Source organism: Heteronotia binoei, chromosome 12 (genome assembly GCF_032191835.1).
Source record: "Heteronotia binoei isolate CCM8104 ecotype False Entrance Well chromosome 12, APGP_CSIRO_Hbin_v1, whole genome shotgun sequence".
In the NCBI taxonomy this organism is placed as follows: Eukaryota; Metazoa; Chordata; class Lepidosauria; order Squamata; family Gekkonidae; genus Heteronotia; species Heteronotia binoei.
In genome coordinates, this window is record NC_083234.1 from 9,285,458 (window position 1) to 9,299,842 (window position 14,385).

General features: G+C 46.3%; 1 protein-coding gene across 1 annotated transcript in view; it reads left to right on the plus strand.

Moving 5' to 3' along the window:
* The window catches only part of ABCG4 (ATP binding cassette subfamily G member 4), a 71,368-nt gene extending 64,292 nt beyond the window's left edge, over window positions 1–7,076 (plus strand). Inside the window, 3 exon segments of the mRNA XM_060250531.1 lie at window positions 1,130–1,288; window positions 4,378–4,496; window positions 6,551–7,076. Of these exon segments, the coding sequence (XP_060106514.1) occupies window positions 1,130–1,288; window positions 4,378–4,496; window positions 6,551–6,776 (504 nt within the window). The 3' untranslated portion in view covers window positions 6,777–7,076.
* Window positions 7,077–14,385: the final 7,309 nt, after the last annotated feature.

Sequence of the window (14,385 nt, forward strand, 5' to 3'; positions counted from 1 at the left end):
ATTTCCGACTTTGGGGTGACATCACATTATGACAGATTTTTTTTTTATGGGGTGGTTTGTCATTGCCCTCCCTAGTCATCTACACTTTCCACACACACCCCCACAAGCTGGGTCCTCATTTGACCAACCTCAGAAGGATGGAAGGTTGAGTCAACCTTGAGCCGGCTACCTGAAAACCCAGCTTCTGCTGGGATCGAACTCAGGTCATAAGCAGAGAGCTTGGGGTGTAGTACTGCTGCTTTACCACTCTGAGCCACAGGGCTCACTATTTTTTTTTTTAATCTTATATTTTCATTTAATGGCCCCAGAGCAAACTCATTGAGGCAGCAGCTGACAACTTTAATGTCAGCAGCTCATGAAGTAGCATACTAGAAAAAAATAACAGATCATATCCAACATTTAAACTCAAACAATGATATCTCGAAATTCACAGAGAAATGGTTTCCTTTTATTTATTACAGCAAATGATATTCAACCATACAAACCAGAATATCTTGATCTTTTCTACTTATAAGTTTTTAATATTTTTCTTCAGTTTTGTTTTTTGTTTCTTTTCCTTTTACTAGTACTTTTTTATTGCTCTCTTTTTCTACCTTCCTTTTCTTTTACTGTGCTAGTCGTGGATCGCACCTCATAGTAATTACTCGAGAGTAGTTTTTGGAATAATCTGTAATAGTTTGCATTATTTAGCCAGTGAAGAATTCTTCGCAATGCTTACTTAACAGTTTAATGATAATATGGGTTCAATTAGACTGATTGTATTTGGATGCAGGAATTATTGCCTTAACTTTAATCTTGTTTTCATCTGGATCTCTCTCTCCTTGGATGGAAAATGGTTTATGTATCTAGACACATCTATATCACTTAAAATTCTTACTAGATATTTTATTATATGCCTGTAAGTATTTATGCTTGTTTATAACCTGATTCCATAAGATTAATTAATTGTATATGAGTATTAATATTGATATTAACGTGTATATTTTCAAAATATATCAATGGGGGGAAAAGTAGCATTTTTGCTCATAAGACCCCACAGCTTAGAGCGAGTATTGGTCGGGGGTGTGTGTGTGGAAACCCTTCACAGTTTGGAACGCCAGTCTGCTAATCTGCCTCCTGTTCCCTGCAGGTTATCTGTCCCATCGTCTACTGCAGCATCGTGTACTGGATGACGGGCCAGCCCCCCGAAGTTACACGCTTCCTGCTCTTTTCTGCCCTGGCCACCTCCACCGCTCTGGTGGCCCAGTCTCTGGGGCTTCTGATTGGAGCGGCTTCCACCTCCTTACAGGTTAGGCAGACATCAAGGTTGTCTCTTTTCAGGGCAAGGGGTGAGGTTCTGTGCTGTCAGAGGGCTATTTGTTTGTTGGTTGGTTTATTGCGCTTGTATCCCGCCCTCCCCAGACGGGCTCGGGGCGGCTAACGACAGTCGCAATTCGATGACTGATTCACATGATGACGATAAAACATTATTAAAACATTAAAATATTAAAACAGTTTAAATGCAATTCAGATGGCGTTCTGTCTGGTTTAAAATAATTTATGTTGATACTGTGGGATAGATAGTACACACCCCCATAGACGTTAAGAGCACCTCCAGTTAGTTATTAAAACCTGCCTGAACAGGTGTCTTATAGCAGGGGTGGCCAACGGTAGCTCTCCAGATGTTTTTTTTGCCTACAGCTCCCATCAGCCCCAGCCAGCATGGCCATGCTGACTGGGGCTGATGGGAGTTGTAGGCAAAAAACATCTGGAGAGCTACCGTTGGCCACCCCTGGAATATAGCAACTGCCTTGCAGAGTAGTGTCAGAATCCATCGCGTCCAGATTTCTGGGTCTTGCAGAGGTCTGGGAATTCCACCAGTCCAGGCAGAAGGAGGTCGCATTTGGGGGGTTCTGTCCCTCGAGAGAAAAAATGACCGGGACGGGTAATGTTGGTGCTTGGTTGGAGGGGAACGTGAAACTACTAAAGCAGGCTTTGTGGCCTAGCCTTCCCTTCATCCCCCCCTCCCTTTCAGAGTTAAACCAGTGCCTCTAGGGGTGATGCCTCCTAGAGGGGCAGGAAGTTCTTTAGCCTTCCCCTCATTCCCTCCTCCCTTCTGGAGTTAAACCAGCAACTCTAGGGGGAAAGCCTCCTAGAGGGGCAGGAAGTTCTTTTGTTTTTTTATTTGAGTTAGGCGGGAAAAGGTCAGTCCTCGGCTGGCGCTCAAGGAGAGAGGTTGCCAGTCTGTGGGCTCCTGCCTGTGGGAGAGGCAGAGGGGACCCCAGGTAGTCATTCACAAGGTAGGGCAAGTTTACACCAAGGACGAGAGGATGCGTTTATATCCACCTTTATTTGTCCCTCTGGTTGCTGTTCAGGTGCTGTGCTAAACTTTTAGATGTAACTGTTTTTGTTTTTGTTTTTTTTCTTTCTCTTCTTATTAAACATTTTTACTGTTTTGAATGTTGGCAGTCAAACTCTGTACCACATAGATCCCCAACTGCTTTAGACCATGCTGCTTTATGAAGGGGGCCCTGGGGAAGGGGGAAGGCATGCAGTTGGATAAGGTGCCAGTCCTCCAGGGGTTCCCTGAAGAAGTGCTGTGGTCTCTGTGATACCCAAGTAGAGGGTATCTTTCAGATTAGGACTTTCTCATGTAGCGCCCACTTAGAACAGCAGTAGGGAGCACATTAAACCTAGCTAAAAAGAGGACTCTTCTATGGGCTGGCACGGTCAGAAAATCTATATAGGGACAATAGGACTTGGAATATGTAAAACCAAAGAAGGCAGGAGAGCACACGCAACAGGCACAGATAATAGTGCTGTTTAAGTCCTACTGAGCGCTGCCACATACAGAGTCGACATTTTCATCAAGTGCTCCACTACAACCACAAGATCTTGTTCAATCCCCATTTCAGCCAGTTCAGACCCCATCAAAGTTTGGATTTTTTTTTTGTTCTGGGATGTGTCACCACCAGGAGTGGAATTCTAGCAGAAGCTCCTTTGCATATTAGGCCACACCCCCTGCTGTAGCCAATCCTCCAAGAGCTTACAAGGCTCTTTTTGGTAAGTTCTTGGAGGATTGGCTACATCAGGAGTGTGTGGCCTAATATGCAAAGGAGCTCCTGCTAGAATCCCACCCCTGGTCACCACCAATTTCCCAGTGGAGCGTGGAGATCTCCTGGAATTCCAACCAGTTGCCAGATAACAGAGATCAGTTCTCTTGGAGAATATGGCTGTTTTGGAAGGTGGACTCTATGAAATTATATCCCTCTGAAGTCCCACCTTCCCTAGACTCCGCCCCCCCCAACTCTCTAGGTATTTTCCAACTTGGAGTTGGCAATCCTATCAGGAGGGGTGATTTTTGGGTTGCCAATCCCCAGGTGGGGGCAGGGGATCTCCCGGTTTGGAGTCCCTCCCCCTGCTTCAAGGTCGTCAGAAAGCGGGGGGAGGGGAGGGAAATGTCTGCTGGGAGCTCTATTATTCCCTATGGAGATTTAGTCCCATAGAAAATTATGGAGAATTGATCCATAGGTATCTGGGACTCTGGGGAGGGCTGTTTTTGGGGGGTAGAGGCACCAAATTTTCAGTATAGCATCTAGTGCCTCTCCCCAAAATGCCCCCCAAGTTTCAAAAAGATTGGACCAGGGGGTCCAATTCTATGAGCCCCCAAAGAAGGTGCCCCTATCCTTCATGATTTCCTATGGAAGGAAGGCATTGAAAAGGTGTGCCGTCCCTTTAAATGTGATGGCCAGAACTCCCTTTGGAGTTCAATTATGCTTGTCACAACCTTGATCTTGGCTCCACCCCTAATGTCTCCTGGCTCCACCCCCAAAGTGTCCTGGCTCCACCCCCAAAGTCCCCAGATATTTCTTGAATTGGACTTGGCAACCCTAGGTGATTTCCAAAGCCTTTTGGAAGTCCCTGTTTGTTGTGGGGCAAAAGCATTGACCTTTGGGCCTTCCATCTGATCGAGCCTCTAAGGTTGCCGCCGTTGCAAAGGAGCTACGCATTGCCTCACCAGCATCTCAGTTTAATCAAACTGAGGATTTGGGTTCTTGGCTTGCTAAATGACACACACATTCCAATTCCACACACACACACACCCCACACAATCGCCTATGGAAATGTCATTTTTGGATCCTGAACCTCCTCAGAGTCCAGAATCCGTAGTTCAGTGGCAGAGCATCTGCTTGGCATACAGAGCGTTCCAGGTTCAACCCCTGGCATCTCCAGTTAAAAAGGACCGGGCAGGAGGTGATGGGAAAGATCTCTTTGCCTGAGACCCTGGAGAGCTGTTGCCGATACTGGCTTTGATGGACCAAGGGTCTGATTCCGTAGAAGGCAGCTTCACATGTTCTGCACTCAGAGCCTCATGGTTTCTCTTCCTTTCTCTCCTAGGTGGCCACTTTTGTGGGCCCTGTGACAGCCATCCCCGTCCTCCTGTTCTCTGGCTTCTTCGTCAGCTTCAAGACCATCCCCACCTACCTACAATGGAGTTCGTATGTCTCTTATGTCAGGTGGGCCTCCCAGGTGTCACACCATGCCCTTTGATGTTGTCCAGGCATCTAGAATGTCGTCTGCATGTCATTGTGCTATGGGGTGTGATTGGCTGTGAGGGAGCTATCTCTCATGTTGCTACGTGATGCTGGTCCTGTCTGGTTGGGGCATGGTAGTGAAAGATGCAGGGCAGGGCCTTATCTTTGGTGGCTCCATAACTTGTGGGGGTTTGCTCGCAGTGTGGTTTCGTCCTTGCTAGCGTTTAGCAGGCAAGGGCAAAAAAACAATTTTGTTTTAGGCGGCTTTGGGGAAAGGGTTGTTAAACGGTTCGTCATTATTTTATCGCAGTTTTCTCAGACTCTGCTGGTTTGGAGGCAGTTTTAAGTTTTAATTAGTGTAGAAAAGGAACTAATACATGTTTAAAATAAACAAATAATAATTTTGATACCCTTGTGAGGGAATGTTAGTTGAGCCCAAACTTTTAGATAGTATTTGTGTATGTGTGTGTGTGTGTGTGTGTGTGTGTGTGTGCGTGTGTGTGCAGAGTGCCAGCTTGGTGTAGTGGTTAAGAGCGGCGGACTCTTATCTCAGAGAACTGGGTTTGATTCCCCATTCCTCCACTTGCACCTGCTGGAATGATCTTGGGTCAGTCACAGTTCTCTCAGAGCTGTTCTCTCAAGAGCAGTTTCTGTCAGAGCTCTCTCAGCCCCACCTACCTCACAGGGTGTCTGTTGTGGGGAGGGAAAGGGAAAGGAGATAGTAAGCCACTCTGAGACTTCAAGTGAAGGAAAGGGAATAAATTTAATCTCTTCTTCTTTTTTATGTATAAAGTTTTTTATTTTTCTGAAAAAAAGAAACATTAGGATACAGAAGGAAAGAGGGATTAAGAAAGATGAAAACTCATTTAAAAGTTTACAGATATCATGAATAATTTTGTACATGAAAGGAAGTTAATGATATTAATAAAATGCATTTTTCATATATTAAGGCAGACAATAGAGCATAGCTATAATATTCAAGAATATTTCTCTATTTTAAAAACTTATACAGGGTGTTTTATGATATTCCAAAAGAATCTGACATTGTCATGTTGTAAAGTTTTAATTTACCTTGTCATTTAGTATTACACTTTGATTCTGTTATCTTAAAGAATAGTTCTATCTGCAGTGTTTCTGAGGTATAAGGGGGAGAAAGAATAAAGATAAAGCACTTTTACAAATTTTAACGGCAATATAAAAATGGATTCTTAAATCCAAGTAATTCATTATACTTTCATAATGTTATCAATACCACTATTCTCCTAAGTATGTTTTTGCAATTCCCAAACTAGAAAAGCAAGTTATAAAGAAGGATATCTGAACAGTTCTCTCAGTGTTTTGTATAGATTTGAAATACACACATAGTCATTTAAAAAAAAATTATAAGAAGTAAAAAAAAAGGTAAAGGTAGTCCTCTGTGCAAGCACCAGTCGTTTTCAACTCTGGGGTGACGTTGCTTTCACAACGTTTTTATGGCAGATTTTTTACGGGGTGGTTTGTCATTGCCTTCCCCAGTCATCTACACTTTTCCCCCAGCAAGCTGGGTACTCATTTTACCGACCTTGGAAGGATGAAGGCTGAGTCAACCTGGAACTAGCTACCTGAACCAGCTTCCGCTGGAATCAAACTCAGGTCATGAGCAGAGGGCTCCGACTGCAGTACTGCAGCTTTACCACTCTGCACCATGGGGCTCTATAAGAAGTAACAAAAGTCCATATACTATTAAAATCCATCAATACATTCCCAGTTTGAGTACGTGATATAAAACGTGAACAACACTAACAACCATCGGTTATCTAAAAAGTCAAAAACAAATAGTGTACTATTGTATTATATAATCCCATCACCTTTACAGCTCAACTATAATAGTTTACTCTCAAATTCAGTACTTGATTTTTTAATTTAAGTGGTTAGTCAATTTTGCCATAGCTGCATATTCTCCCATCTTTTCTTTCCACTCTTCAAGACATGGGTAAGCACCAGTCTCTTATTCTTACTAAGCTCTCGGTGACCACATTCCTTGTGTCCTCCTTCAGGTACGGCTTTGAGGGCGTTATCCTCACCATCTACGCCTTGGAACGTGGAGAGCTGGAATGCAAGGTGGACGACTGTCCTTTCAAGGATCCGACCAAGATTCTGGAAGTCTTGGATGTGGGGGAGGCCAAACTCTACATAGACTTCATCGTCTTGGGCATCTTCTTCGTCATCTTAAGGCTTGTGGCCTACCTCATCCTTAAGTACAAGGTGAAGTCCGAAAGATAAAGGGGGCCTCCAGCGTGGCCCCAGTGCCCTTTTGCGAACTCTTATCAGCTGTGCCGTGGCCGCCTTCCAAAGGGACACGAACTCCGTGAGCCATGGACCAAAGAGGGAGGTATCGGGTAGCCGGTGACTGCCATCGGCTCAGTCGAGAAGGGTTGATGAGACGTCTCGGAACTGTTTTAACCTTTCAAAGCATTCTCTTCATTGCAGTTTTTTTTTTTTTTATTATTCTGGAATGTGTCAGTCTCTCTTCCCGGAGCAATACCAATGAGAGGGAACCTGTCTTTGTGCACTCCCGCCCACCCACCCTGACTGGATCCCTTGGGACACATCTGCTGGAATCTGGTTTCTGCTCCACTACAGGGGTGGGGAGAAGCTGGAATCAATTTGGGCAGGATTTTTTTTTTGGGGGGGGGGGGGCAAGCGGATGGGGATGGGGCCAAACGGAGAAGGGAGTTGCGACAGGCAAAGAGGATCTCTCTGCAAAGCACAGTTTTGTAGCGCCGTCGTTTCGTGCCGTTTTTGACTCGCTCGCTTTCTGACATAACTGTAGCATGTGTATCAATATTAAGAAGCCGGAAGACCTGCCAGGATTGGTTGCACAAGGCTTTTGGTGTTTACTGTAACCGTAGCAACAGAGAATTTGGGGAGGTTGGTGTGTGGGGGGGTGGCTTTTGGTATTTTTCTTCCACCCCTCCCCAATCTCTTGCTTGTATTCGTCACGAGAAACCAAATGACAATTTTCGAGCAAGTATTTGCTAGGGCTGAGGGCAGGTATAGAAATGGAGAACCGAACGGCCAGCTCAGAGGGGCACTTTCTGTCGCAGGGTTCCCAACGCAAAGGTGCCCACCATCTTTGGTCGGCCATTGGAGATTTGATTGGCTGGGCAGATTTCTGAAAAAAAAATTAACCTGGGAGCAACTACTGCCATCGCACAAAGCTTTTCACTGTGTGACTGAAGGTAAACTGCGGTGGCCATTTTGGGGCTCGCTGCACATCCTGCGGCAGCCATTTTCTGGCTGCGCCCACCAAACTGTGTCAGAGTTCCAAAGGTGCCCGCAGGCTCAAAAAGGATGGGAACCCCGGCTTGACAGAGTTTGTAGCAAAGGGCAGACCTAAACTGCGCATTTGCTTTATTTGACGTTTGGGGCCTAACAGAACGAGACCTTGGAAGATCTCCCAATGCATTTTTAACAGTTACCAAGGAGGCATAAGGGGTGGCAGGATCAAACCCTTTCCCCGCACAACTTTCTCACTAGGAATTAGGACCCTCCATTTTATACTTGTCGCCCCCCCCCCACACTGTTGGAATCAATAATGGTTTGGAGGGGCTGATTTCTAAGAAGAAGAAGAATTGTAGATTTATATCCCACCCTTCTCTCTGAATCAGAGACTCAGAGAGGCTTACAGTCTCCTATACCTTCTCACCCCACAACAGACACCCTGTGGGGCTGAGAGGGCTCTCACAGCAGCTGCCCTTTCAAGGACAACTCTGCGAGAGTTATGGTTGACCCAAGGCCATTTCGGTGGCTGCGTGTGGAGGAGTGGGAAATCAAACCTATAGGAGGGAAGGGGTTACTAAGGCAAGGATTATTTTACTCTTTCCGGCACTGTGGGACAGTGGCTCAGTGGTAGAGCATCTGCTTGGTAAGTAGAACGTCTCAGGTTCAATCCCCGGCGTCTCCAACTAAAAAGGGTCCAGGCAAGTAGACGTGAAAAACCTCAGCTTGAGACCCTGGAGAGCCGCTGCCAGTCTGAGTAGACAATACTGACTTTGATGGATCGAGGGGGATCTGTTTCAAAAGAAGGCAGCTTCATATGTTCAAGATCCAGATCAGGGATCTCACAGAACTGCTTTTGAACTCAGAAAGGCTCAAATCGCAGCTCTCTTCCACTGCTCTTCTAGTGAGGCTGAGAGCGTCCTGGCCATTACAGTCCACTGTCTCTGAATGATTTCCCAAGAATGGCAGGCCTTAGCCTTGGGAACCAAATAGAGGTTTTGCATCCGCGTAGCATTTCAAAACCGTACACAAATTTGTTGGGCCAGAGTTGAAAGTCAAGGTAGCAAGCATGCTGTAATTCCGTTGGGGCACTGAAACACCTCCAGTTGTGGTTCCAGGCTTAGAATTTGCTTTTGGTTAGTTATTTATTTTTAAAAAGGAATGGGAGCATCTGCATTTTCTTCAGGTCTTTGAAAAACCGTTATGTACGCAGCCTTAGCCTATAATCCTAAGCATTCTCGTTTGAGAGCCAGCCCCATTGTGATGAATGGGCCTTTGAGTAAATGTGTATAGGATCAGGCTACACACATCTTTGGTGTCGTCGTAGGCTGGGAATGGAGAAAAGTCATTTGGAAGAGAACCTGTAATGATATAATAGGATGATCGGTGGGCACATTTGTTTGTCTCTTGCCTCTGGTGAAACAGGGCTTGCAGGTTTTTTGCAACACATCAAAACCTGCAAGCCTGTTTCACCATGTCAATAATGAGAAAAGAGAAGATCGTATCAGAGGAAGCATTAGTTTATATTTGAAGCGTACCCCTCCTTGAGTTTGCATCATTATGCCAGGCTGTGGCTGGAGTTCCGCAGTGTTCCTTTCCTGGGATGTAGTTTTTTTAGTTTTTAGATGGCTGGGGAAGGCAATGGCAAACCACCCTTTAAAAAGTCTGCCGTGAAAACGTGGAAACAACGTCACCCCAGAGTCGGAAACGACTGGTGCTTGCACAGGGGACGACCTTGACCTTTTAGTTTTTAACCACTAAGACAATCCCTGGTGTACCGTCCCGTTCTTGCACTTCTGATTCCTGTTAAATCCTGCCTGTGTCCTTTTAGAATGAACAGGTGTATCATATAGTTTTTATTGTGCCAGTCCCCACAATGATTTGTCCGAAGGGATGCTATCGCTGCTCCCATTTTACAGACAGAAGGACTGAAGTAGAGCGTGGTGTGTCTTTGGCCAGGCAATGGATACATGGCAGAGGGTAAACTTGAACTCTAGTCCCTCTCTTCACTCCTCCCAAAAAAAAATCTGGTTGTATCTGAGAATTGCTTGTTCCTGTCCGTAACTCAGACAAAAGTCTTTGCCATCCCCATTTTCATCACTTCTAAGTTCCTGTTTCTTCAGGGTTTCCCCTCTACCCCGTTTCACACGTCTTTTTCTCCCTCTAGTGGTTGATTTGATATTACACTGGTTTATGTCCAGCATATCTCCCTGCACTTTGAATCTGCAGGGAGATATAGCAGCAGACATACGCCGGTGTAATATCGACTCGCAAACACTAGAGAGAACAAAACACACAAACACCAGAACCCTCTTCCCATCCCCGAAACAGGAACACAGAAGTGAGCAAAATAAGACTTGCAAGTTTGAATCTGAAATATTCCCTCTCTGTAGGGTTCTCAAGTTCCAGCCGGGGACGGAGGATCCTCCAGTTTGGCAGACCCCAACCCGCCGGTAGGGAAGACATTGCCAGGGGGCATCCCCGCCCCCCAAAAGCCATAGAGTCCCCCCCCAAAATTGCTACAGCGTCCCCACGTGAAAACATAGGGTTTCAAGCAGATTCCTAGAGTGTCCTGCATGACGCACCCGGCATAATACGTTGCTTCTGGGTGACATCATTGCACAGCGCACGAGAGAAAAAGTCCCCCACCAGCAGCCGCGGGAGACTTGGCAAACCCACCTCTCTAGGGTTTCTTCCCCCAAGGGGGCGTCCCAGTTCCCTGCAAGTGACAAGGAGTAATTCAGTGAGAACCAGTTTGCCTGATGAGTTTCAGCCTGCACAGAAATGTCAGGAACCCTGAACAAAATACCTTCAAGCTGTCGTATGACAGAATACGCAGACAGCGCTATGACGTGGGGAGGCGAGATGCTTTCTTGTGGACTTCTGGGAAGTTGTTTCCCTTGCTTGCTATGGAACAACCGAGACAATCCTTTTTTGGTGTATTGTTTATTTAAAACGTGTCTTATTTATTTTACCTGGGCCAATTACTGTTTCAAACAGAAGCGCCCAAGGAAGAGTTCTGTGTGACTTGAAAGATGGTGTTCTCTCTCTCTCTCTCTCTCTCTCTCTCTCTCTCTCTCTCTCCCCCCTCCCACCTAGGTTATCATAGTTTTCAAGTAGTGGATCAAAAGAAAAGACCAAAGTCTACCCACCATAAGAAACAATAATTAATAACAATGAGAGAGAAATGTAACAGTGGCCTCCTGAGCTTTAATTCAGCAAGCTGATTGTCAACGTTGCACCTAGAACAAAAGAGGTAATTAGCATCTTTCCAAGAAGATTATAAAATCGTCAAGAGATGGAAAAACCCAAAGCCGGTGAGGCTTGATCGGCTTGGCGACATGAGAATCTGGTTTATGTACACCGACTACGATCGGCGAACCAGATTCCTGAAAATGCCCCTCTCTTCCATGTTCCTGCACTCACTAATCTCAGATGGATCCCTTCACACACACGCACGCACCCGCCATATCTCACACTTTAGCTAAGGCCTTGTGAGGGACTGGCTCCCTGGACAACCTGCGGTGCCATTGGCTAATCTGTGGCAAGATCGTTCTCACTTGCAGACGAGTGAAGGTTTGCAAAATTATTCAAGCGGAGGACTGTTAGTGGGCTCCAATTCAAGCGTTGCCTCGCTAGTTTTGTGTGTGTGTGTGTGTGTGTTGTGACATCAGTGCTTATCCTGAGAAAGAGACCTCCATGGCTGTTTCTCTTTCTTTGCAGTAATTAGGAGGGTTGCCAACTTCGGGTTGAGAAATTCCTGGGGAATTGAGGGTGGAGGTTGCAGAGGGGAGTGATCTTGCTGGGGTATAATATCATAGCATGCACTCTCTGGAGCTGCCTTTTCCGTGAGGAGAACTGATCTCCGTCTACTGGAGATCAACTGGGGCAGTGGTGCTCTGTGTTTTTGATACTTGTGGGAGGGTTTGTGGAGTTCTGGCCCCACTGGTGGACCTCCTGATGATACCTCAATTTCAGCAACTGTGTGACACAGAGTGTTGGATTGAATGGGCCACTGGCCTGATCCAACATGGCTTCTCTTATGTTCTTATGTGACACAGAGTGTTGGACTGGATGGGCCATTGGCCTGAACCAACATGGCTTCTCTTATGTTCTTATGTGACACAGAGTGTTGGACTGGATGGGCCACTGGCCTGATCCAACAGGGCTTCTCTTATGTTCTTAAGTGACACAGAGTGTTGGACTGGATGGGCCACTGGCCTGATCCAACAGGGCTTCTCTTATGTTCTTATGTGACACAGAGTGTTGGACTGGATGGGCCACTGGCCTGATCCAACAGGGCTTCTCTTATGTTCTTATGTGACACAGAGTGTTGGACTGGATGGGCCACTGGCCTGATCCAACATGGCTTCTCTTATGTTCTTATGTGACACAGAGTGTTGGACTGAATGAGTCACTGGCCTGATCCAACATGGCTTCTCTTCTGTTCTTGTGCTCTGCATTCTTGGTGCTTGTAGGGGGGACTGGGATGGCTTGTGGAGTTCTGGCCCCACTGGTGGACCTCCCGATGATACTTGAATTTCTCAGCCACTGACACAGAGTGTTGGAAAGGATGGGCCGCTGGCCTGATCCAAGATGGCTTCTCTTACGTTCTTATGATATCTCTTGGGCCCAGTGGGAGGTTGGCAACTCTAATATTAGAAGAAGAAGACTGCAAATTTATACCCCTCCCTTCTCTCTGAATTAGAGCGGCTTACAATCTCCTGTATCTTCTCCCCCCACAAGAGACACCCTGTGAGGTGTGTGGGGCTGAGAGGGCTCTCACAGCAGCTGCCCTTTCAGGGTGTGTTGCGGGGGGTAACACAGAACAGTTTCTGGCCTCTTCCCTTCATTCTCTACCTCTTGTACTTGGGCAGATGCAAGTTCCGCCTCAAGGCAAAATCCTGGTTTGTACCTCCTGCCTCACCTACGGGGGGTGACGGTTGATCCCTCTTCATCTGTAGCAATAACAGCCCCCCCCCCCCCGCCGTGCTCCTTTTATGCGTAGCCAGTTTGGGGAAGGTCAGGATGTCCATTCCCATAAGCAGGGGTGGAATTCTAGCAGGAGCTCCTTTGCGTATTAGGCCACACCCCCTGATGTAGCCAATCCTCCAAGAGCTTACAGGGCTCTTTTTTGTAAGCTCTTGGAGGATTGGCTACCTCAGGGGGTGTGGCCTAATATGCAAAGGAGCTCCTGCTAGAGTTCCGCCTCTGCCCATAAGGGTTTCCTTAATGACAAAGGCCACTCAATGCCTAGGAACGTTCTTTGGGGTTATTTGGAAGAAGGAAGTCGGCCAAAGAGAGCCTGAACAGCCGTGCTCATGTGACAAGAGCAGGCTGTTTTGTGACGCACTTTAAGGAAGTCTCTCTCTGAGAGAGTGAGGTGGAAATCAACCCAATGTTCAGCCTGTCTTTTCCAACCCCATCTTTTCCCCGACTGTACTTTTAATCTGTTCAGGCTGCTTTAAAAATGCAACAATTCTATTTATAAAAATAGATTTTGGAGAGGCTTCATTTGCTAGCAGGTGGGCACAGATGTTTTATGACCTGCTGGCATATTTAGCAGGGTTTAAATGTGGCATTCAAAGCGCCGCTTCCTGGGAATGGAACAAATGTTGTTTTTCACTTCATGGGATGAGACGTTCCGCACCTGTTCTCCTAGCACAGGGTAAAAAACAAACCAAAAAAGAAGGGAGAAAATTCCCACCCGCAACAGGCAAGGTAACCAAAAATGTTGGGGAGAAAGGGGGAAAGACCCAAGTATAGAGTCATCGCTGTCAGTTTTTAAAAAGCTAAAACCGTAATGAAAAAGCTTTAATCGAATTATAAATAATTGTTGGCGACATACATAGGGATCTTTACCTAGTGTGCAAAACCTTCCTTGTGAAATTGTGCTTGTATGCACGGGGATCCAGTGACATGCATAATTCCTATGATGAGGCACATTTACAAATGGCATCAAATACTTGGAAACCAAACCAAACGAGATGTGTTTTGGCTGTGAAGCCTTCCTCGATGGTTTATATCTTAGCCATACATACCATATGCTGTTTTAGCAAACCTCTCTATATAGGGGCTTTCCCTCCCCCACCACCAACCTTCTAGCACAGGGTAACAGGAAGGGGAGATCAAACTGGGAGCTTTCCCATTATTAAGGCAAGAAGTGGTGGCAGTTGCCAGCTTAGACAGCTTCAAGAAGGGGCTGGAGAAACAGAGAGCAGAGGCCCCTCAGTAGAAGAAGGTATTGGATTTATATCCCCACCCCTATACTCTGAATCTCAGTCTCAGAGTGGCTCACAATCTCCTTTACCTTCCCCCCCCACACACAGCAGACACCCTGTGAGGTAGGTGGGGCTGAGAGAGCTCTTACAGCAGCTGCCCTTTCAAGGACAACTCCTACGAGAGCTATGGCTGACCCAAGGCCATTCCAGCAGCTGCAAGTGGAGGAGTGGGGAATCAAACCCAGTTCTCCCAGATAAGAGAGCTCTGGCTGACCCAAGGCCATTCCAGCAGGTGCAAGTGGAGGAGTGGGGAATCAAACCCAGTTCTCCCAGATAAGAGTCTGCACACTTAACCACTATACCAAACTGGCTCTCACCAAATAGTAGTT